This window comes from Diabrotica undecimpunctata, chromosome 5 (genome assembly GCF_040954645.1).
Source record: "Diabrotica undecimpunctata isolate CICGRU chromosome 5, icDiaUnde3, whole genome shotgun sequence".
Lineage (NCBI taxonomy): Eukaryota > Metazoa > Arthropoda > Insecta > Coleoptera > Chrysomelidae > Diabrotica > Diabrotica undecimpunctata.
In genome coordinates this window covers 104,101,629-104,128,055 of record NC_092807.1, presented here as the reverse complement: position 1 = coordinate 104,128,055, position 26,427 = coordinate 104,101,629, and the positions used below count along the sequence as shown (strand labels likewise).

Here is a 26,427-nt window from a genome sequence, read left to right as displayed (position 1 = left end):
GCCAAAACTCTCAGGCATGCGGTTTATTAGATTGTCGATATATGATTCATTCTAATCAGAGCCTTATTCAGCACTGTGTAGTTGTAGTTAATTAATTTCACTAATAAAAGGATATGTATAGTTGAATACAAAATAATGCATTATAAATACATGTTTCTTTAATTGACAGATATAGGTATGCATTTATTATAGGTCTAATAAAAATAGTTAAATTTCACTATTGTTTAACATTACATATTGATTAACGCTTTAAATAAGATATAACTAAAAAAACAAGTGCAGCTTTAATTTTATTTTCATGTAAGTAATAACAACAATTACATACATAAAAATTTTTCCTTGTATACAGGGTGAATCACCACTAACGGAACGAAAGATTACAGCGAAAGAGTAAAAAAATTAAAAAAAATTTAATTATTAGTTTGTAAGTTGATAAAAGCTACATTTTAAAATTATTTTGAAATACATCGCTGTCAAACGTCACATTTATTACCACAGGATTAATATCGTCCATCAACCCATCAATAACCCAAAATTTTTGCTCTTCCTTAATAGCAAGTTTACAAGAGTTTTTCCGGTTTTCTACTGTTACTACACCAAACGCATTTCTTATTAATTGTTCCATAGCGGCGGCCTTAAACTCTGTGATGTGTGAGGCAATATGTCTTTTGACTTGACTCCATACCATTTCAATTGGATTTAACTGACAATGGTATGGAGGTAGTCTCAGATTGGCAACATTTTTCTCTTTGCACATCTCGTCGATTTTATATTTTATGTATTTTTCTTTGTATGTGTTTACGACTTCTATGAGCTCTGATTTTAAATAATCTTCAAAAAAGATATCTTTCTCCAGCAACCACGTCTTAATTTGATCTTTATTGAAGGCTTGTGTCAGAATCACTTCTTCTCTCGAATGGTACGAAGCGTTGTCCATCACCACAACACTTTTCTCTGGAAGATTAGAAACCAATTTTTCCTTAAACCATTGTTTAAATATAGGACCATCCATCTCATCATGATAGTCCGCTGAGTTTTTTTAGCTAAAAACTAAAAAGCCGCATCTTATACAAAGCAAAATTCGCTACCTGCATGCACTATAACAAATCGGGAGCTTCGTTTTGTCGGTTGTTTTAGGCCTGTTGACAACCCCTTAACAAACGCATCCCTGGTTGAAGTCACTGAGAGGTCCTTCCATTCTTTGGAAACACTATGTCCAACATTCACCCAAGTTTCGTCCAAATAAACGACGGTGTATCCTTGAGAACAAAATTTTTTTATTTCACGCAAATACTGATGCCTCCATTTTAGAATATCGGGCGTTCAATCATGCTTGACTTTACTCCTCGTTTGCAAAAAAAACAAAGTTCATTTCATGGAGTATTCTTCACATTGTTGTGCGTGACATGTTTGCTAAATCTTTGTCTTTTTTTAACCAGTGCAAAAACTTTGTTCAATGTCGGCGGTAAATTTTTAAAGAAAAAACTATGCACGATGGCACGTAGCCGCGTATGAACTACTGCATCGTAAGTGAACTTTCTGTTGTTCACTCTACTTTTGGTACGTTTTCTTGTTTTTTTTTCACCACTTCAACACTTTCACTACTTCTTAAGTTTAGATGATAATTAAATACATTTAAAACAATTTGTTTTGCACGGATGTCCAAGATATTCCCTTGGCTTAATTTTTGAATTTCTGTTTTCAATTAACATAAATGTAAAGGTACTTTAATGTACATAAACTGTAAAGTTACAATAACAACTGAAGAACCACAAAGCCTTATTATCATTATGTAGTCTCAGAGAACGACATAAAATCGCTGACATACGCACACCGTATTATTTTAAGTTGCAATTAGTAATTAGATATATGCATTCCAAGCGGTCCGTTTATTTGCTTTTAAATCTTTAATAGCTGGCAGAGTGCATGATTTAACTAAGCAATATTATCTACTGATTTCTATGATTCATGGTATATGGTATTCTTACCGAAAAACAAATAAACTGTCATTACTATAATTAAAATAAGTTAAAATAAAATTATCTTCCCTACTTTTCATCTTTTGTTTCGAATGGGCACTTTTGGTCAATTACGTTAAAAAACATTAATTTAATTCATGTCTGTTAAAACGAAAATACAAATAATACAAGCCTGAATCGGGCTTGTGTTCATCTTGGCATCGTTGCGCTTCTATCGTCCATAAGAAATACATGGCCCTATCTCCGCAATGTTATTTTCTTAACGTGGAACGCTCTATAGTAATCGAAACTTTATAGTGGCCAGTGAATAAAAGGGATAGATTATATTGATCTCGTAATAATTATATAAAATGGCAAAAATCGCGCCACGTTTATTTTTTTAACACCTGTATAAAATCTGAGTTAATTTGCGGCAAAATACAATTTTGCATCTTTTTTGGAGTTATAAAATTAATATTCTCTGTAAAATTCAGCCTGTTCCTATAATTTTTAGAGGTTCAGTGGGATTTTCGTGTCTGACGACTAGAGTAGTAGTAGTTTAGAATTAAAAAGATTTGTGCAAATAAAATAAAAGTAGTAAATAAACAAAACTCTGCAGATTACAAAAATAATTTTAAGATAATCGCATTTTAGAAGCGTAACATCCGATGTATAAAAATCATAACTACGTACCTTAGATTTAAGTTAACTACAAATATTTTGTGTAAACTTAATACATTTCTACAGATTCATTAACATACTAACAAAAGCCAAAGACTTTTTTCCGTTACATTTTCGTATTGACAGATCGTTCACATTTTTTTCAGAATTCTCTGATTAAAGCCCCAACTTCCATTCTACTGATTTGTTTACTCAGTTCAGACGGCATACAAAAAGGGAAATCATCACTTTTCATTCGGCCATATTTTCAGCTTTGTGTTTATTTGAGGTAAACTTTTTACACCTCCATCCTGAGGTAATAAAATTTGAATTGCCTAAACTTTTGGGCGAAAAAGTTTTTGTGATTAATAATTTTAAAATAAACACCAAAGATAAATCGTATGCAAAAACTTTTTAAAAGCGAAGAACAAACAATGTACGTATTGATTAAACGCAGAAGTTTTTGTTAAATCTGTGGTAGAAAGTATGTGGCATATTGTTAACCCGGCGTCACCCAGGTGAAAAATGTGTGTATAATAACCCAAGTGGGGTATTATTGACCCCATTTAAAATTGATTGGAAAAACTCAACAAACATTTCGAACACGAATTTATTCTTTCAAATATTTTATTTGACTATCTAAGTGTTCATAAATAACAGCAGTTTTTACTACTGGATTAAATTTGACCGCATATTAGGTAAAATTTACAAAATAATAAAATTCCTACAAACAAAAAACACTAAATACAAAAAAAAATCACAAACAAAAGATAATGATTCAAAATAAGAGATTTTCCAAAAAAGATTTTTCAAAAGGTTCAAATAAAAATATAAAAAAAGCAGGACATTGGATATCCAAGCTTGAAAAAAGTTAGGAGTCCCGGGACTGGATACATTTGTCGCAAATGCGATGAAGGTGATCTAAACAATAAAAAGGTTGGCATTGGTCGCACGTTTGTTTAGTTTTCCGGTCAGATTTTGTGGAACATTTTTGACACCGTCCACGTCCGTACGTTGCTATTTCGGTGGAGCTTGGTTACTTTCTCCAAAAACTTGAACTATTTTGGATCGTAAATGTTTTGTAAGTCGCGGATTACTTTTTCGTTATTCCATAATTGGCGTAACTAATGCTAATCCCAGATCTTCCAGGAATATACGACGTTTCTTTGGATAGTCACTAGTGTTTGTTCTGTAAATTACCTGGTTGTTGATTCCAGCTGTATCTATTAGTGAAAAAATATTCTTAGTGGCCACCTTCTACAATTACGAGCTACACTGTAACTTCCTATCAACTCATCCACCGTATCAACACCTCCTTTTGTAAAGTTATAGAAACTTATTATTTCTGGTAAAAGTTTCCCGTCGGTAGATTTATTTATTTCATCATCGTGATAAAGTAATGATAATAAAATAACGTTTTTCCCATTTTTTGGTACAAACGAAACTATAGTTATATGTTCATGAAAATCAAAATACCGAGGACTGTGGTTATCTGTTCTTAATCTATATAAACTCTGGGGGAATCTCTCGCTTCTTTTTCCTCAGAGTTTCTACTGAAGTTAAATTATGTCGTTCACGCAAAATTTTCAAAAGTTGAAAGTGATATTTCGATTTTTACCAGAAATTGGTGGTATCAGTCCGTGGAGAATATCAATAGGTTTATTGCTTATTTGGTACGGCCCATCTGGATGGGTCCCTGCATAAATTTCCATATTAAAAACATAAAAAGTACGGGAGTTTACTAGGGCCTGAATTTTTATTCCGTATTTCGCGGGTTTGTTCGGATTATACTGCCGGAATAAGCAACGCCCACGAAAAAACTCTAACTTCTCGTCAATAGTCAAGTACTGTCCTGGTGAGTAAGCTTGTTGACAATTTGCGACAAATTTTTCAAAAACTGCCGTAATAGGAGCCAACTTATCAGACTGTTGTCTTTCTTGCCGATTGTCTACATTATCGAAACGTAAGCACTGCAATAAAAATGTAAATCTATTGAGTGCCATCACTGAACGAAATATATCGATTCCTGTACCATTTGTTTGCCAAAGGACTTTTAGATTACGATGACCATTTCTGTATACACCCGCTAGGTAGAGGAGACCAAATAATGCCTTTATTTCAACAATATTGGTCCTGCTACAATATGCTTTATCTTTGTAGGATAACGCTTTTTTTTCTATCAATGTCTGTGTTACAATAGGTATCAATAGCGGATTATCAGCAGGTTGGTCTTTAAAATTTCGCATAGATCTTGTACCTCACTGTACGCATCCCTTAGACCTGTATATGCTACAGGGTTCCCAAGTTTTGGAATTAATGAATCTCTCATGAATAATTTTAATATGATTAATAAGCCAGCTGGTTGCGGTATAACTAATTTGTAAAAAGCGGCTTTCAAAAAAATATACTATATGGTTGGGGAATAGAGCACAATATTTATATTGATGGTGCAGATATTTTGCAATTTTACAGAATTAAAGTATTTTTGATTTTACAATTTTTTCAATTATTTAAACTATTAACCTAATTATAATAAATATTCTAAATTATTTTAAATATGCTTTCCCAATTTTATAACATTTAAGAAGAATAACTAGTAGCGGATACTAAACTTTACGATTGATTCAGTTGATGTAGTTGATAACGACGTAAGAGACTAGAAATACAATAAGTACATGGATATTATCAATGGTTAATTGGTCAAATTGTATTTTTTTTTAGAATGCTGCTACATCCATCGGAAGAGAGTACATTTTTACGAATTTACATTCCTGGACACATAAGAGCAAGCGCATATTTCGTTGGAGTCCTAGCTGGGTATATTAAGTATCAAATGGGTATCCAAACCATTAAAATACAGTCGCGTCTAGTAAAATTAGGTTGGATAGTATGTGTGTTACTATTGTTTATTTCGTTGCATTTTGCATTTATTTTTTACGTCCAGAAAGTTCCTACTTGGGTTTCTGCCCTATACGGTGCATTGTATCATGTGGGCTGGAGTTTTGGTATAGCATGGATTATAATTGCTGTTTCTTGTGGATATGGAGGTGAGTATTAAGATATCTATTATATCTAAATCTGATCATTATATATATTTATATATATATATATATATATATATATATATATATATATATATATATATATATATATATATATATATATATATATATATATATATACTCTACAATTATAATTAGGTCTTCTATTGTATCCAGTGCTGTTTGTAGGTTTCTCACAGCTACATCCAGATTACTATGTTTCGCCGTTATAGCCCTGTCGACTGCAGGTTGATTAAAGTTCCGGGTGTTCTTGGAACGTCAGTTGTGTATATGCTGAACAGAGCGATAAAACTGCATCCCTCCGTGGTCTTCCGGTTGTCCAGGTACGAGAGGACAAGTCTTGTCATATTCTCTAATTTTGTGTACTAATTTCTTGTATCAGCTCTTGTATTTTGTCTATTCTTGAATCTAGTTGTAACGTATTTAGTTAGTCGTATATAGAATGTTCGGAAATACGGTTGTGGGTTCGTCGGTTTGTCTGTCCTATGTATGTTCGTAGACAACTGGAACTTGGTTTTCTCTTGAACTTGGTCTTTTACGGATCTGTCGTGATTGCAGTGAGTAGTGAAGATGGTTTTGATGTTTAGAAGGTTAAGGGTTCTACTGATCTTGTCAGTCATACCTTTGATAAAATATAGAAAGGTATTAAGTTTATCGGGAGGCAAGGTTTCTTTTTTGTATGGAATGGGTTTTAGATGTTTTTTAATGTTCCTATTAATTTGGGTTTTTGTGGTAGCCGTTTTGTAATATTGTTGGTCTTATTGAATTAATTTCGGATCATCAGTGATTTTCATCGATAAGTCTTATGCAACGGAAAACTAGAGTGTTGACAGAAAAAAAACAGGATTGAGTTAAGCGGGATGATGGTGTGACTGGGCATGGAGATAACGGTATCTATGGGTGGGTTTCCGGTACACGGAACAGGAAAAACAGTGAGTTAGGTGTTTCTGAATAAGAATATCAAGGAATGGCAAAGACACTTCAGACTCAACTTCGATCGTGAATTAAATACTGAGACGTATTTCATTCAGGTGGGAGAGGAAGAGATCCAATGTGTCTTTAGAATGGGGCTAAATGGCAAAGGTGTCAACAACGTACCGTAACCAGCAGGTGGTTTTGAGATTTGATGAGGACAGGGCTGTTGTTTCGAAATGTTTAATGTAGATATCAGCTATTACGGGAAAGAGGGGGATTTCATTAGAGTACCTTTGATTTGACGATAGAAATGATTTTGGAATGAAAAGTATGTATTAGACATGCAGTGTTTTATAAGAGATAATGTGTCTTGGGGGATTTGATGTTTAGAGACCAAGATGGAAATGGTATCATCAATAGGAATGGTGATGAATAAAGAAACAATGTTAAAACTAACTAGTATATCTGAGGGTAAAATAGAAATGTTTTTCAGAAGATCAATGAACTGGAAAGAATTTTTACATAGGACGAGGCATTTTCGGTTAATGGTTGCATGGATAAGGCAAGATGTTTTGCCAATTTCTGAGTGAGGAAATTGTATGCACTGACGATGGATCTTAGGGGACATTGGGCTTATGTATTTTTGGTAGGCCGTATATTCTTGGAATTCGAGATGATTTTTCCCTTGGTATAAGATTTTTTTGAAGTCTGGAGGTAGAGTGGACTTATTTATGATAAGTTATGTCGTTTTTTCTAGACAGGTGATGGGATCGTTTGGGTCGCGTTTGTATTTTGTGGAATTGAGAATAACATTTTTTCCAAATAATTAGAAGAGTTGATAATAATTGACGGTAGGGGTTCGAAAGTATGGAAATTCTTACTCGACACTGAGGACTAGGCAGATTATGACGACCTCAGTGATGTTTGACGGTTTTCGTATTTCTGGAGAACAAGATACTAGTACGTCACGAGTGAGAGGCAGAGCAGGCAGATTAAGACCCCGAACTCGAACGGAACCATATCGCTTTTGATAATGGCTCCAAAATGGGTGCCATCGAGCACGTATGTCGAGAAATAACGTCGAGTTTTAAATCGCGGTTAAATCTCAATCGGTTCTTCCCGAAGTAATTTCCATTTGCTTTTTTTTCGTTCTAAACTTATGACTATGGTTTCTATGTCTCTTCTATTTTTGTATATATCATTTAGGTTAGTTTGACAGAGGAACAGAGGTTTGCACAAGCATAGGCACTTAGAAAGTGCCTATGGCATAATAGGTAGAAATGTTACATTTACACCTTCTTAATATTTATTAAACAAGCAACAGAGTTGATCTTACGAACTAAAATGGGAAAAACCAAACACAAATAAAACTAAAATTGATTTCATTTGAAATAATTACTATAAACCATAAAAAATATACACATATTAGGGGGGTTATTTCAAGTTCAAACGAAATCAATTTTTTTTGTGTTCGGTCATTTTAAAGGTCATTTAATAAACTATATTTTATTTTAATTAAACTAAGTTTTATTCAAATAGTAATAGAGTCGCGAAAACTTATACTAGATTATATTTTAAACCAGATGTTTATTTACTAAAAATTAAAAAAAAAAACAAGAAAAGACAAAGTAGCATGTTGAAATCATTGGATATCAATTTTTGTTTAAGGCCGTGTCCATTACAATTAAATCGGGATATTGTTTTAAACAAAATAACGAATAATAAAAATATCTACTTTAATTGTTGAATGTATACATTAGGAAATTTTTTTGGGGAGGATAGAGGTTTTTCAAATAATTAATAAATTTTTTAAACTTTATAAAATTATTACTAATGAAAATTTATCATTTAAGGTTGGGTTGATCCAATTCTTTCTTGGTCTCCGTTGATTATCCTTAGTAGACTCACTTACAGTATTTACTTATGTCATGGTGCAATTCAAATATATTCAGCTGGTACACGAAGAAAACCTCCTTACGCCAGTACCTTTAACTCGGTAAGATTGATTAAAGCCATTGTTTAAAAAAGTATATTGACGTTTTACAGATCAAAAATTATTATTTACAGTGAATTAGGATGAAGATGTTACTAGTTAATTTTTTAGAGAATCAGTGAGGTATAGAAATGTATTTTTCGTTGAAAATCTTCTATGCCCTACCTTGTATGCAATAACCTCTAAGGATATTAGCAGTGTATAGCATGAAACTAGATATTCTCAGGGATTTTAGGGTTTTTCACGAAAATTATAACGATGAATCAATATATGTGTATTTATTTGAAGGTTAAACGACAGGTTTACTAGACTAAATAAGATAAACTAACCCATTGTTCTGTCTCCAAGTAATGTAAACATAAACACTTTTTAGCATAAACGCTAATACCCCTTTTACATGCAGCTTTCTTTCGTTGCAGTGAACAGGGAATTGACCAAGGAAGTTGGCAACTTGAGCATGTAAATACGTCGCTCGCGCTGCCATTACTTATGCCACTGCCGTTGTCGTACACTCCCTTCGTTGGCGGTTTTTTAAAAGGAAATCAAAGGACTTGCAGTGTAAGTGACTGTTTACATGCTGCTCGCTGTCTTGACCAAGTGCTGAAGTTTTTAGAGCTACAGTCCTCTCTCTCTCTCTCTATAACAATATGCAAGGGACCGGGAATTTTCATCGTTATAAGGAGAGATCGTTATACAGAGAGAGAGAGAGAGAGAGAGACAAAATTCGGTACTGTAATATTAATAATACTGTACTAAATAACCTATTTTAATTAAAAAAAATTATCAAAACGAACATAAATGAATTAACATTGTATTCCACTATGCTACTGTAAAATATATTTAGCCTACATCACCAGAAAATCTGTCACCTTGGTCTGTCTTCTTTTCCCTTTACACAGAATTGACCTGACCTTGTCATGAAGACGCATCGAATCTTCCACAGCACTCATATCGTCTTCCTGGTGGATGAAGAATCGATGCAGTACTTTTGCCGCATCCAATGTCTGCTTAGGGTTCGGAGCTAGTTCTGGCTCTGCTTCCACTTCCGAGTCACTGTTTTCTTCTTCTTCTACACGAAGTGCTTGCAGGATGTCCTCGTCAGAAAGTCCAGATGTTGTAGCTACATTTTCATCAACTTCTTCAAAATCTGTTAGCTCTTCCGGTCCGTAGGTGATAGTAAGTTCAAACTGTCTGGCCCAAACATCTAATGGCAGGTCATCTTCATCATCAGTCAATCCTTGATCTTCCAGCAATCCTGCGTGTTTGAAGGAATGTTTTATTGTATTGCTCGTCACCTCGTCCCAGGATTTACTAGTCATTAGGATGGCGTCAAGAATATTTAGTTTAAGATCTCCATTATTCTCAATCAATTCCATTAAAAGTCTTTTCCTGTAATGGCTTTTCAAACTCTTGATGACACTTTGGTCCATGGGCTGAAGGACACTCGTTGTGTTTGCTGGCATAAAACAGAGTTCGATGTTTTTAAGGTCGCACAATACAGGATGAGCAGGATAATTGTCTACAAGCAAAAGAATTTTTTTCCCTTTAAGCTCGATATCCCACTTTCTTATCGCTTCTTAAAAAATTTCCGAGGTCATCCACGTACTCTTATTTGCTTAATAGGTCACCGGTAGATATTTTATATTTTTAAAGCAACGCCGGTTTTTCGACTTCCCTATCACTAACAATTTTCGCTTCACCGAACCGGTCATGTTAGCGGCCACTAAAACTGTAATGCGTCCCTTAGAGAGCTTTCCACCAACGCACTTTTCCAATTTAAATTTTAAAGTTCTGTTTGGTGTCATTTAAAAAAACAATCCAGTCTCATCCGCATTCAAAATGTCGTCTGACGCATATCGTGCCTTCAGTCCAGGCCACACGTTTTCTAGCCAATCATCCGTTACGTGTTTGTTAACATCGCCAGCCTCTCCGCTGATTTGCCCGTAGTTGATCTTGTGCCGCAGCTTCCACTTGCTTAGCCAACCCTCAGATGCCTTGAAATTCTCGATTCCAAGTTCAGTTGCAAAAAACTCAGCTTTTGTTCTGACCACAGGCCCAGAAAGTGGAATATGGTTCATACGCTGCTGCTGGAACCACTGAAGCATAGCGCGATCTAAATCTTCGTGCTCAGGTTTCCGCAACTTCTTCCTGCTACTGCCCTCCATCTCCGCTTTAGGCCACTTTTTTCTATCCTTCCATATCGTAGCCACAGTTAACTGAGACAGCCCCGTCCAGCGAACGACATCCGATTGCTTTTTACGTGAGTAAGAAAGAATAGAATGGGTGGCCGCATTCCTTAAGCGCAAAACAAAACAACCCCTGGACAATAACCATGCCACTCGTGACTCAGGTAGTCCGAACTTTAAACACAATAACACATTTGTCATCAACTACTGAATGCTAAAAAGTTATCGCTATAAAGAGAGAACGGATATCGGTATAGAGAAAGAATTAATACATTGTTCTTATGACGAACCAACCAACGTTTACTATTTTCATCATTATAGAGGAATTATCGTTATATAGGGAATCGTTATAGAGAGAGACTGTATATGCTAGTGAAAGATTGTTGTGCGATTCTTCACATAAAGACCACAAAAAGCACAAAGTACCCGATGTGTGGAAGAAGATCAGCATATATTTGGAAAATACCTCAATAAAAGAACTGACATCGAAAAAAAAGTCGCCAAAAGACGCCAGGCGGAAGACAATACTCCATAAATATTGGAATAATAGTTAAACAAAATAAACACTTCCTAACTCTTATTTGTTTTTATTGCTTATCTTAATTTGGTCGTTTTAAGTGATATTAATTGCTTTAAAAACTTTCAGCACAATCAGCAGAATTGCTGGTTATGATACTTAACCCTGTAAGTATCATAACCAGCAAATATAAGATAAATAATACAACCTTTGGTAATTGTTCCCAGTGGCCAAATATCGTTATGTTATTTTCAAGTGTAAGTGGTAACGAAATTCTTACTTTGGTCTGTTTTTTATAATGAGCTTAATTTTCTGAAGCAAAAATTCAAAATCTATGCGTGATATTCTGCAAAAGTCAATTCATTGAAAAAGTATGTTATATTTCCTCTGTAAAACAAATGTTTGAAGCCAGTTTTAGATTATTATAAAAATAAATAACTTTTTCGACATCGACGTTTTTTTCTACCTCATTTGTTTTTAAACCGTTAAGATAATTTTGTAAACTTAAAACCCATAGAGCTGCCGCCAGAGTAATTTCTATGCCCTCCATTGCTGATGGTACACGGATGCAACACTTGTTGTAGCTGTATGTAAATAGCCATTTGCCTTAACACGTTAGACGCCATGAAAAGCATCTCAGTCACTGAACTTACTGACGCCATGAGAAGCACCTTTGTATCTCATACCATTAGTGTATTTTAGGCTACGCGCTTCACAGTACCCATTCATTTATTTGGAATCCAGTTTCTCAGTGGCCTGGTGAATTTTTTTATATATTTAGCTTGTATTTTTAGGATACTTGTGTCTAGCAATAAAACAATATGTTATTATATAGCTTGAAACTAAGTTTTATTTATATATAACGTAAACAACTATTTTTAATGCAAAAAATCAGTAAATGTTCCTTAAAAATTAGCAATACACGTTTTTATTTAAGAAATAAATGAAAAAAATAATATTTGCGCATATAAAAATGTCTATAGATTACATGAATGAACCTGGCAAAAACATGTGATACAATAAAATTTATTGCACTGAATGCACCTGAAACGAGAGAAGGGAGTTTTAGTCTGTGCAAATTTTCTACTATTATCTGCTGAATTTTTTGCGTAAACATGTGACGCATCTTCTTCTGGCCGAACTTTGCATTTCCTCCATATGGTGACCTTCACGAGCATGTGGAATATGTTGCTCTGGATTAATTAGTCTAGTGAAATCTACTAGTTGACAAACCAACTCTTCCTTGAAAGATGTGATGGATACGTTACTCTTGGTTACTTTTTAGTAAATTATATAGGCGTTGACAATAGCTAACCCTAGAAGAAGCTTAATTGCTATTTTACGATACCATTTCACTGATTTTCGTAATGCTGTACAGTAAGACTTTACTCGGATATATCTATAAATCCTTTGCTCTTTTTATAGTCGACAACAGAAACTGACTTTTCAACAATTCCTCCGCTTTGATGGACATCTACCATTTCAGCAGTATGCTTTGTACTCAGCATAAGCACTTCGCGTTTGTCCTTCCACTTAGTTACTACTACACCTGTGTTACTCTCCATCCCAATAATCTCCAATATCTTTAATTTTGCTCCTGTCACTTTTTTAGGATTAAGTTTCCTGTTTTGCCTCAAAGTTCCTACCAAATTTGTATTTTTGTTTAGCAACCTATGTGCTAATGTAACGCTAGTATAAAAATTGTCGATGTATATAGTAGAGATGTGTAGTTCACCATCGAAATAGTTCAAATGAACGATTCTTTCAACTGAACTAATTGAACTAGTTCATTAATTTTCATAGAACTAGTTCACTGCGAACGATTTGCATTATAAATTGTGTCTCAACTTTTAAAGAAGAAAATAATGACTGACTAGTTTAAAAAAAGAAGTGTCGATTAGCCTCAGATAACAGATCATAATTCTTATGAACGTGACAATAACATAAACAGTCTTATCTTAATATCATAATGGTTCGGATCTTATGCCCATGTATTGGCTTGAACGTTGACATGTTCTGTTGTTTCTCGTATTGTAATTTTGAAATAACAATTTTAAGTTGTGGTTAAAATGATTGATGCATCTACATAAAATATAATTTTATGTAAAAGTGAGAATGAATATGTGTTATTTAATGTGCCTAGAAAATTCGCTGATTTTTTTTTGTAAGGTTCTTTTAGAAATAACCTAATATAGATACCTATGAGTTTAAATATACGTAAATATAAAAATAAATAATACGGGAACCATATTTATATTTAAAACGGTTAATAAAAAACAAATCTTAATAATTTTTTGCAAATAAAAAAAATGCTATTTGCAAAACATTTGAGAAATAAATTTAAAACATTTAAACCTAAACATATCGAAAGAAATGGTTCCGAACCCGAACTACTTGTACGGTAGTGAAAGAGTGAAAGACTGACTGAAAACGAAAACCGAAGAAAACGCGCGGCCGGCGCCGAGCTTGTGTGATAATAAGACGAGACATCTGGCAACCAGTTATGTTAGGGTTGGATTTCGATTTCGGTCCTACAAATAGTTCTTTCGCGAACTAGTTCACTGAACTAGTTCATTTTTGTGAAATAGTTCTCTTGAACTAGTTCGTCTAAAAGAACTAAAGCACACCTCTAGTATATAGTACGTCCAACATCTAATAAGTTATTAGCTAAACTAAATACAACACTATCCGGAACTGACATAATTTCAGTTTTATCATTACCACAATAAATTTGTAGATCATAAGTATAACCTCTATTCAAAGAGAGTTTGTATAATATCTTCACCCCGAATTTATGTGTCTTGTTTTTGATATACTACCGAAATGACAGTCGGCACCTAAACAGAACTACCGTTTCATCAATGCAGAGTTCTTTCCCCGGCACTACCAGTCTCTGAAAATTTGATACTAATTTCTCCAATAAGGGTGATAGTTTATACAGTCAAAGTCCTTTATCAATATTTTCATTGTCACTAAAATGTAAATTGACAAGTAATAATTCAAACCGATTACGCGACATAAGACACTTTACTTTGCTTTCGTATAATGGATTTTTTGACCAATATAAAGACAATTTTGACAATCTTTGCAATCCCATCCAGACAAGAATGACCAAAAATGTCTTTATTTCTTCAGTATTTATATCTACCCACTTATGAATTCTAGCTTTTGGACCGTGGCCACCTATATTCATCTTTTGATGGGCATATCGATTAGTTTCCTGCACAATCCAATCAATAATGTCGTCATTCACAAATAGTTGAAAAAAGTCAAGGGAAGTTTTATCATACATCTCAAAAAACTCGGCTTTGATACTCGAGTCTTAAACACTCAATGTAATGTTTTTTAAGTTCTGACCATCTACCATGTTCCATAACAAGGGCTGGTTATGATCAATCGCAATGTCATCATCTTCTAAGAGTTTTCATCATCGGGGTCGATATTGGGAAATAACATTGTCAATGATATCGTCTACTGTTCTTAAGATTTGCGATGTTGAAGGTAAATCTTGTAAATTACCTTGCATTTTTTGTCTCTTTCTCTCCGGAATACCTTGATTTGACGAAGAACTACTTATTTCGTCAACACTATCTAATTCAAAATTTTTATCACGAACACTGTCATCACTCTCCTCGTCTGAAAAAAACTCTTCCACTAGCTTTTGCAAACGCTTTTGCTCCATTTCATATGACATATTGAAAACTGATAATACACACTACAACCTCGCCTATCGACAACCAACTAATAACTAACACGGAATGCATTTGTCTAGCGAATGTAACGTATAAAATAAACAAGTTACGACAGGTTTATTCTTGCCTTATACGAGAAGCAAGTGTGCATCACATGGCTCTAGGAATCCAGAATATTTGTGGCCAAGAAATGTACACGTGCTTCTCACTTAAAAGAATTCTAAAAAACAATACAAATGTAAGATTTTGTACTTAAACTAAAGTATAACTGTTTAAAATGCATAAACTAATACTGTAAATGTATTTAATAGTTTGGTCCACATAACTTTTTTTTTAATATGCATTGTGGCGTTTAAGGTGTTAAATAATGCCGTGGAATTATTTCAGGACAGCGGGCAACGCACGTAGCAGCTGCAATAGCTGCATGTAAAGGGGATATAACATTCTGCTAACTCGCGCTTTGGCTATTCCATCGCCGCATACCTTATAGGCATCCCAATCGTAGGGACTATGGTTTGTTTAAGGTTTTCTTTATCAGTGAATTAATACTGTCGAATCGAATTAGTTACTGATTACTGAAATTTACAATCCTAAATAATATACCTACAGTACAAAAATTACAACTGATTATAAAGTTTGACGATTTTCGAAAGTTTTAATTTATCACCCCATTAATTAGACATATTTAAATAACTATATTGCAATATTACAATATTAGTCTTTGTTATCCATTTAATTATAAATCGGTACTGCTAGACCTAATTACTAGAGTATTCGTAGCTTTGATTTCCCTCTTCTTCTTTCCATTTCTCTCCTGTCGGATATTTAATATCATCAAGGCTATTCGTACTTTGTTTACAGCTGTTCTAAACAGAAGTTTGTGGCGCAACCAAACCACTCTCTTAAATTTCTCATCCAAGACAATCTTCTACGGCCCAGACTCCTCTTCGTCCTTTCATCCTTTTTGTATGGAAAGTACTACTTCAAGCCTTTTGTCCAGTCGCCGTAATACTTCTTCCTTTGTGACTCGGTCAACCCAAAGGTATTCTTAATATTTATCGAATGCACCACCTCTCGAAACTCTTAATGCGTTTTATATTGTTCTGCTCGAGAGTCAATGTTTCCACGCCGTACAACAAGGTACCAAACACATATGTTCCTAACATTTCTATTCGTAGATACAGACTGATATCACGATTATTAAACAGTTTCTTCAATTTTATAAAAATAAACCTTACAATTTCAATAATTCTTTTGATCTTCATATTTTAATCATTGTTTTGGTTTATCATATGTAGCTCCCAGGTACTTGTAAGTATTTACCATTTGAATGGGAGTGTTATTTATAGAAAGGTCTGTATGATCAATTGGAGTTTTATTAAAGATCATATGCTTGGTGTTCTTGACATATCATGTTTACAGTTAATCAAATATAATAAATGCTACTAGAATACTGGTGCACATGTTTAACTAAGCTAATATACTTTTTAGGTGTACGCAGCTACAGCTGATGTAACGTTAGGCTACGCGTTGGCTTTTATACTTACTTTATTATTTGAAGCTCCCATTATTGGCCTGGAAAAAATTTTGTGGAACGGTATGTAATGCATAAATATTTTCTGCAAATAATTATAATAAAGAGCGTTTTTTTAGAGGTATCGAACTTTGAAATGGAGTAAAACAATTATGATTTCTACCAATTGACATGAAATTGACTTTATTCGAAAGATAATTTTTTGGCAATATAATTTAAAAATGATTTCCGGTATATGACTGTCATGGCTAGCTCTGACGTTGTCTAATCTGGAGGTCCAATTTTCGATCACTTTTTCCAATATGTTGTTGTTCCCGTATATCGGCATTAACGTCTTATTAAAACGAGAGTTTCTACACATCACGGATATTCAATTGGGGAATGAAAAAGGCAGTAATCATGGCTCTATAGTGGTCACCATTGACTGTAAAATTCTGACCAGCATTGTTTTTAAAGAGGTACGGTCCAATGAGTTCACCAGACCATAAAGCACACCAAACAGTCAGTTTTTCTGAATGTAATGGTTTCTCAACATATATTTAAGGATTATCTTAACTACTGTCGACGACAACCCATTTTGTATTTGAACGGTCCGCCACTGCAGCCCAGCTAGCCAGCTAGTCGGTACAGACGACAGACGACAGAATGACATTCCATCACCAGCCGTTGAGAAGCATAGAACTATTTGTTATTGTTTTCATATTTTTGTGCAAATTCATAAATAAATGCAGTATTTTAGACTATTAATTAATTTCAATGAATACAGTCCACTACAACAATAAACATTGGTCCATTCGACCCGATATTTGTGATAAAATCAGTGCTAAAAGTGATTCACAGTTAACGGTCAAGTGAAAGAACACGTGGGATTGCCGAACAATATACAGCCAGAAATACCGGTGAGTTCCCATCTGATTCCTAACCTATTTATACTGTTTTTGTTTGTGTAAGTTGCATAAAACTATTTACAATCTATATATCTATTTAAATTCAATTCGAATCTATTTGATTAATAAACAATGTCGGACGAACACTTAAAAAGATTAATTAGAAAACGAGCTGGTCATAAGGCTTCATTTACAATTTTCTCCAAATTTCTAGAGTCTATTAAATGCAAATTAGAATTACATGATGTTGAAAAAATCGAACTAAGCGACAGAATAAATAAACTAGAAAATACATTTTTAGAAATTAAAATTATCCAATCAGAAATAGAAGAATTGGCAGACGATCCCGAACCACACTTTGTGATAAGGGAAGAACTTGAAAACAATTTTTATTCACTATCGGCTAATGCCAAAGCATTGTTAAATAAATTCATTTCGGATATTGATGATAAAAAGTCGGTGACAAGCGAGCATACAGGCAATAACACTTCTATTTCTGACGGGGCTTATCGTTTACAAGGTGTAAAACTGCCAACAATACAAATTCCTAAGTTCGACGGCACATACGAATTTTGGCTAGAATTTCGAGACACTTTTGAGTCACTCATTCATACAAATGATAGTATTACAAATATTCAGAAGTATCATTATCTTCGGGCATCATTACAAGGAAATGCCGCCGCAGTCATAAAACCTATCGAATTTTCCGCAAACGGGTACAATTTGGCATGGGACTCTGTATGTGATCGATACAATAATAAAAAACTCTTAATACACAATCATATTAAAGCTTTATTTTCATTGGAATCTATTCACAAAGAATCTTTTGTAAAATTTCGTAAATTAGTAGATGATTTTTCAAAACATTTAAAGTCACTTCAACAATTAAATCAGCCGTGTGAACAATGGGATGCCTTACTTATATTCATTATAACATCAAAACTAGACGAAACTACTATTAGGGAATGGGAAAAGCATATTGCTACTCAAACGGAACTACCAACTTTATCCGATCTAAAAGGATTTTTAAAATCAAGAGCAGATTTTCTAGAGGCAATTGAAATGAACATTGAAACAAAAAATAAAAGTAAGGAGAACAGGACGACTAGGGGATTCTTAGCAACAAAAACAAACTATACATGCGTCTCTTGTCAAGGCGACCATAGCATTTACACTTGCGAAACATTTTTAAATTATCCAATAAACGAAAGGTGGAATTTTATTAGATCAAAATCATTGTGTACAAACTGCTTGCGATCGGGTCACTCCAATAAACAGTGCAAACTCGGGCCATGTCGCAAGTGCAAAGCACGTCACAACTCACTTTTACACAATAATACAAATGATAGGAGCATCATTATAAGCCAAAATAATTCGGGCACGTTCAATAGAAATTCGAATATATCCAATAGCAGTATTAATACAAATCCATCGCAAAGTACAAGTGAGCCAATAAATCCAGTAACAAGTAACAATACATTTTGTGGTAACAGCATGCTTTCTTGTTCTGATACAGGCTATGTTTTTCTCTCAACAGCAATCTTAAGTGTTAAAGATATGAATGGTAAAATGCAAAGGGCTCGTGCACTATTGGATTGCGGGTCTCAATCTTCATTTATCACAACAAACATGTGTAACAAACTAGGAATCAAACCACAAGATGTCAGCTTAAATCTTTTGGGCATAGGCAACAAACTATCAACTATTACAGGTCAATGTCAGTTAGAGATTTGCACATCTAATAATAAATTTGTAAAAATAATCAACTGTTTTGTATTGCCAAAAATAACAAATATTCTTCCTCATACAAACATTGATGTAAGCGCTATAAACATTCCTAATACAATTCGGTTAGCAGATCCTAATTTTGGCAATGCTGGATCTATTGACATTCTTATCGGCGCAGATATTTTTTGGCATTTGATTTGTAAAGGTCGCATATCTTTAGATCAAGGTCCTATTTTAACAGAAACAATATTTGGGTGGATAATTTCTGGCCCGCTGGGATCGGTTCCCCACAATACGATATCTTGCAATCTTAGCACAAATCTGGAACTAACTAAACTTCTTCAGCAATTTTGGGAAGTAGAGGAATTGCCAAATATTCCTCATCTATCTGAAGAAGAGCAATTGTGCGAGGACAATTTTCAAAAAACTACTACACGTGATCCAAATGGTAGATTCATAGTTATGATGCCATTAAAACAATATCCGCATGTGTTGGGTGATTCAAGGATACAAGCTGAAAGAAGATTTCATCATCTAGAAAAAAGATTAGCACAAAACAATCCTCTTCGCGAACAATATATACAATTCATGCGCGAATATCAGGAGCTAAACCACATGTCGTTAGCAGATATCTCTGAAAACTCTACTGTCGACTACTACATGCCACATCATGGTGTCCTAAAGGAGGACAGTCTTACAACAAAACTTCGTGTCGTGTTTGACGCATCTTCACCAACAAGCAACGGGTTATCATTAAACAATATTCAATGCGTCGGACCCAGTATACAACAAGATCTATTCTCAATTCTCATCCGATTCAGAAAACACAAATTCATCATAAGCTCAGACGTAACCAAAATGTACAGGCAGGTGTTAATTCATCCCAGCCAACGCAGTCTTCAAAAAATAGTCTGGAGGGAAAGTCCTTCAGATCCATTACAACATTTTGCTTTAAATACGGTTACTTATGGCCAAGCATCAGCTAGTTTTCTTGCTATCCGATGCCTTTTCGAGTTAGCTAACGAATGCCAATTGTCGCAACCAGAAATCGCGAAGATATTACGTCAGGATTTCTACGTAGATGACTTGTTAACCGGTGCGGATACTATTACTGAAGCTTCGAACATTTGCCGTGAAGTCTCACGTATTTTACTTACAGGTTGTTTTCCACTCAGAAAATGGATTTCAAATGACCCAAGAGTTTTAGAAAGGGTAAATAATCAAGATGATTCCTTTGGAATTCTAAACCTCTCTAAAGATGGAGTCACAAAAACTTTAGGACTTATTTGGTCATCCCAACGTGATTCACTATTATACAATATACAATATAACAATTACAAGGAAACTTGTACCAAAAGAGATGTTCTTTCTTTAATTGCAAGAATATACGATCCACTAGGCTTAGTAGGTCCTTGTATCATACTTGCGAAGATTCTAATGCAAAGGCTATGGACTGAAAAACTGAATTGGGATGAAAAATTAAGCGGTTCATCACTAAATACTTGGAATAGATTGAAAAATGATCTTGCCAATCTGAAACAATTAAGTATACCACGTCATGCAGTGTGCAATAATGCTAAAGATATAGAAATACACGGTTTTTCGGACGCATCACAACAAGCCTACGGTGCTTGTATCTATTTAAGAAGTACTGATGACAAGGGAAATATCTCGGTTAAAATTCTATGTGCTAAATCAAAGGTTGCCCCTATCAAAACTCTAAGCATTCCACGCCTAGAGCTTTGCGCAGCTGTATTACTTTCACGTCTTTTAACTAAGGTAATTGAATCCATTAATATAGACCTCAATAAATGTTATTTATGGTCAGATTCCACAATAACCCTTGCTTGGATCAATACTTCTCCTAACAATCTTCAAACCTTCGTAGCTAACAGAGTCTCCGAAATTCAGGTCTTAACAAAGTCCTATACATGGAAGTATGTACCCACACAAGATAATCCTGCAGACCATCTATCAAGGGGATTATCTCCTTCTCAAATACTAAATTCTTCACTATGGTGGGACGGTCCGTCATGGTTGTCTTTAAGGGAAGAATATTGGCCCCTTTTAAATCCAAAGGTAGACATTCTACCCGAAATAAAATCTCAAACTATTCTCAATTTTGTTTCCTATTCTCAGCAAGAACAATGGTTTCCATTCAAGGCCTTTTCACAATATTCGCGTTTACTGCGCGCATTTGCATACATCCTTAGATTTAAAAATAATTTATTAACACCCAAAATTCTTAGAGAGTGTGGGTCTCTAACATTAACCAATATTAATGACGCTCGTCGTTATTTATTGAAGATCATACAACTACACTCTTTTCGCGAAGAGTATGATCAGCTGTCAAAACAAAAAAGCGTTAGTTCCAACAGCAAGCTCTTCTCTTTAAACCCATTTATTGACCAGGATGGTTTAATACGTGTTGGTGGTCGCTTGGCTAACTCGGATTTTCTATATGACAAAAAACATCCCATTGTCTTGGATTCAAAACATCATTTCACGATATTATTTTTCCGTCATGAACACCTGCGTCTATATCATGCAGGCCCTCAGCTGCTTCTATCTACTATTCGGGAGACATATTGGCCTATATCAGGCAGAAACCTATCTAGGTTGACTGTTAAACAATGTACTACTTGTTTACGATTTAATCCTAAACCTATACAACCAATCATGGGTGATTTACCACGTGACCGATTACTATACACATTTCCCTTTGCCATCACTGGTATTGACTACGCCGGTCCGTTTTTGTATAAAAATAAGGGCAGAGGTGCCAAATTAAATAAATGCTATATTTCATTATTCATATGTTTTGCTACAAAGGCGATTCATCTTGAGCTCGTAACCGATTTGAGCACTCAAACATTCATGCTTGCCTTGCGCCGCTTTATCGCTCGTAGAGGAAAGCCAGCCAAATTGTACTCAGATAATGGTAGAAACTTCGTAGGTGCCATGTCTGAACTTAAAAGATTTTTAAAAATTAACAATGCACACATACAAGATTCATGTACACATGAGGGTATTAAATGGCATTTAATTCCGCCATATTCTCCACATTTCGGGGGACTCTGGGAATCCGGAGTAAAATCTTGTAAATTTCACTTAAAACGTTCACTTAAAAATACAAATCTTACATTTGAGGAGTTTGCAACAATACTATCACAAATAGAAGCAGTACTCAACTCCAGACCTTTGTGTCCTATTAGTCCTGATCCTAATGATTTAACACCACTCTGTCCCGCTCATTTCCTCATCGGTAGAATGCCAACGCTAGCTCCAGAACCAGATCTACTCCAAGAGATTCCACAACGACTCAATAGATTTCAACGCATCCAACAAATTTTCCAAAGTTTCTGGAAGAGATGGTCTTCCGAATACGTCGTCGAGCTACAGAGACGTTCTAAGTGGCAAATATCCAAGGGAGAATTAGTAGAAGGAACTTTAGTCCTTATCAAAGATGACTGTCTGCCACCAGCAAAGTGGAAACTAGGCAGAATAACTCACATACATGACGGATCGCAGAATACCGCTAGAGTTGCAAAAATAAAGACTCAAGAAGGTATCATCACGAGGTCATTCTCCAAAATATGTCCTCTCCTTCCATTAAATTGAAAGATTCAGGATCTTTCAAGGCCGGGAGTATGTCGACGACAACCCATTTTGTATTTGAACGGTCCGCCACTGCAGCCCAGCTAGCCAGCTAGTCGGTACAGACGACAGACGACAGAATGACATTCCATCACCAGCCGTTGAGAAGCATAGAACTATTTGTTATTGTTTTCATATTTTTGTGCAAATTCATAAATAAATGCAGTATTTTAGACTATTAATTAATTTCAATGAATACAGTCCACTACAACAATAAACAACTACAAATAAGGCAGTTCTGTTTGTTGAAGTTGCCATTCAACCAAAAATGAGCTTCATCGCTAAACAAAATTCGCTTATGAAAATCGGAATCAACGGCAATCTAGTTTTGGACACACTCACCGAATCAACGAATCTGTATGTGATGATGTACCTTCAATTCTTGCATGAGTTGGATTCTGTAAGATAGCAAAGCAAGATCTTTCCGCAAAATCTTCAATAAAGTCAATGGAAACTTATCCAACCACTGTGCACAATGGCAAATAAACTGATTCGGGTCTTCCTATCTGCTACGCTCTACAGCAGCAACAACTTCTTCTGTACGCATTGTAAGACGTGTCTGTAGATGCATATTATCATTTAAAGTAAACGTGGTGCAAAAACGTTCCATGGTTAATCGAATTACTTGCTCTGATGGACTATTATGTTGATCATAAAATGGACGTAGTGCACGATACGTGGTTCGAACAGGTTTGATTTTACACAAGATAGCGAAGTCCGGAGTTGACGGCAAACTATTCAATTGGATAAAATTGAAAAAGAAGGGTATCAGAGAGTCAAATTTCACAACCACTGTTCCAAATTCAGACTGCAAAGACAAGGGCTGCCACAAGGAGCTGTCATCAGCTGTCAATTGTTCAACTTAATGATGAACGATGTGCTCGAAATGATTAGAAACACACCTGGTGTGGAAGCCCTCCTGTATGCTGATCGCCTCCTAATATGGGCATCAAGTAGCAGTCTGAGAGCGCTCCTGGGAGTAATGAACCAGGCTCTGAAAAATCTAGAAAAATGGGCGGATAAAAACTGCCTAACAGTCAGTACAACCAAAACCGTATATCAAGTACTTAGCCTTTCAACAAAACAGACTGCTGTCAAGCTGACGTACAAAGAAGTTGATCTGGAAAGACAGGACGTAACAAAATACTTGGGGGTGTACATAGATAAGAAAATGACGTGGAAACCTCAAATCGACGACATTGCAGAGAAAGTCACAAAGGTATGTCGACTGCTCAAACGTCTCACAGCAAGTAGGGCGCCACGCAAGATGTCCTGGTAGCAACATACAAAACCTATGTCCGGCCGATATTAGAATATGGGAGTGAAGCTGCAATAACTGCGAGTACAAACACCACCTCCAAGCTTGAAGTCGCCCAGAACACTGCCCCTCTGCGCCATCACCGGTGTTCCAAAATCAACACCGATTACATCAATGGAAGCCCAGACCGGTATTGAACCAATACAATGCCGCAGAGAGCAACACGCGTTAACCTTCTGAGAAAGGCAAAAACGAATACTTCCACAAAAATGGGACGAATATAGACAAGAAGCATCACGTCTTAAAACACAAACCACTCCGCTTACAGTAGCAAACCAAATCATGGAAAAATACCACATTGTCCTGTCGGAAGCCGCCCCCTTCCCAGCGCAAACCACACTGGCCCGCTGTCTACCAAACACAGAATTACTGCTTGAAAACCATAACGACCCGAAGCACTTATCGTCAGACATTGCCCTAGGGAAAGCCGCTCTAGAGACGATACACACCAAGTACCCAGTACGTGAGTGGCTCCACATCTACTGCGATGGATCCTCGATGCCGGACTCGGGAAGAACAGGAGCAGGATATGTCTCAACGTTCTTCAAAGGCTCTATAGCTGTGGGTGCCCCTCTCACCAACTACGACGGCGAAATTGCTGTTATACACGAAGCTGCAAAAAATCTTGAGGATTTCCAACACCCCTAAAAAGTTGCCTTCTTCATCGACTGCCAAGCCGAAATCCTCGCCCTGTCGACAAATCGATACACCGACTGTGCCAAAACAATATCTTGCCGCGTCCAACTATCGAACTTGATGGAAAAAGGGTGGCTGATTACTCTACAATGGATCCCTAGTCATGTTGGAGTTGAAGAAAATGAAGCGGCGGATGAACTTGCACAAGAAGGCACTACTCTTCTACATCCCCCTAGCTTTTAATCGTACACATCAGAAAAGTCCACCATTAGAAGAGAAATCAAAGCGAAGATAAAAGAGCAGCAGATACAAGCCGGTGCTGGAAAATCTTGGGCCCACCTAATAGAGTCACCAATTCCTCGCAACTTGCCGAGACCCATTAGTGTAGCCGTGTTCAGAACAACTACGGGGCATGACTACCTGGCCTCCCATCTACATCGCATCGGCGTCCGCGAAAATGACAACTGTCCACTATGTGATCAGCCCCAGATGGATGCTGCTCACCTTCCAGAGTGCCCAGCCCTGAAAACAGACCCACCCGAGGAGGATGAAGATCGCCTATGAGAAAGGGCTCGTCTATACTGGTCAGCGCGCCACCAAATGGCTATCATGCCAAGGGTGGGCGTTGGTTAGTAAGTAAGTAAGTAAGTAAGTAGTTCGAACAGAACCACAATTTTCAAAATAAATTTGTTCAGTCTGAAAGCGCGTTGTTCAGGCTTTAAGTCTATTCATGCTGAAACGCCAAATCAAACTTAACCTAAATCACTTGACAGCTGTCACAATAGACAACAGTTAAAAAAGTGCTACCAATTTACATTTCTATACCTTTAAAAAAAACTCCTTTACTTAAAATTTGTGAAAACAACAAAAAAGGTTTGTAGGTATATGATGGACTTCGACTAATGGTGTACTATAATAATTAAATTTGATTTTATCAATTTTCGTTGCTATACTGTTATCTTAGTATGTTCTTTCTGGTTCTAGTAAAACTTTTATAAGATTTTTAACAACTTCAACATCAAATAGAGCTTATTAAGAAGAACGTGGAGATAATTATAACAGAAGACCTTAACCGCAAAACCGGAAGGAAAAAAACGATAAAATAGTGGGAGATATGGAGAGGATGAACAAAACGATAACGGAGGACGTCTGATTGAATTTTGCAAGCAAACTAAACAACCCAAAAACCACCAACGGATACTTCAGACATAAAAATATTCATAAATATACATGGACGCAAGAAACAGGAAAGCTGAAATCGATAATAGACTACATAATAATCAAACAAGATACCACAATGAAGATCAAAGATGTGCGATTCAGAAGAGGAGCAGAATATGGAACGGACCATAAACTACTGACAGCAAAAATGGGCATTAATTGAAAACATAACAAGACCCCCTTTACAGAAGAACCGTTAAACACTATAAGAGAAAAACAATACAATATAGAACTACTCCAAGAACAATCTATAAGAGAACTATACCAACAACGTCTAGACCAAAAATTAATAGAATTTAGATACGGCAACATCGAAGAAATATACGAAAGGCGAGTATAAAACAAGCAGCATTCGAAGCCCTTGGAGAAAAAAAATATAACTAATAAACAGCATTATTATGAAATAAATGAACCAACAAAAATAATGATTCAAGAAAAAAAGCAACTATACAGAAAATGGCTG

At 35.5% G+C, this 26,427-nt stretch overlaps 1 protein-coding gene across 1 annotated transcript in view; it reads left to right on the top strand.

Moving 5' to 3' along the window:
* The window catches only part of LOC140440730 (nose resistant to fluoxetine protein 6-like), a 76,086-nt gene that overhangs the window by 43,647 nt on the left and 6,012 nt on the right, over positions 1 to 26,427 (top strand). Inside the window, exons 9-11 of the mRNA XM_072531107.1 lie at positions 5,340 to 5,665; positions 8,449 to 8,591; positions 16,475 to 16,580. Coding sequence (XP_072387208.1) covers positions 5,340 to 5,665; positions 8,449 to 8,591; positions 16,475 to 16,580 — 575 coding nt within the window. The remainder of the gene's footprint in view (positions 1 to 5,339; positions 5,666 to 8,448; positions 8,592 to 16,474; positions 16,581 to 26,427) is intronic.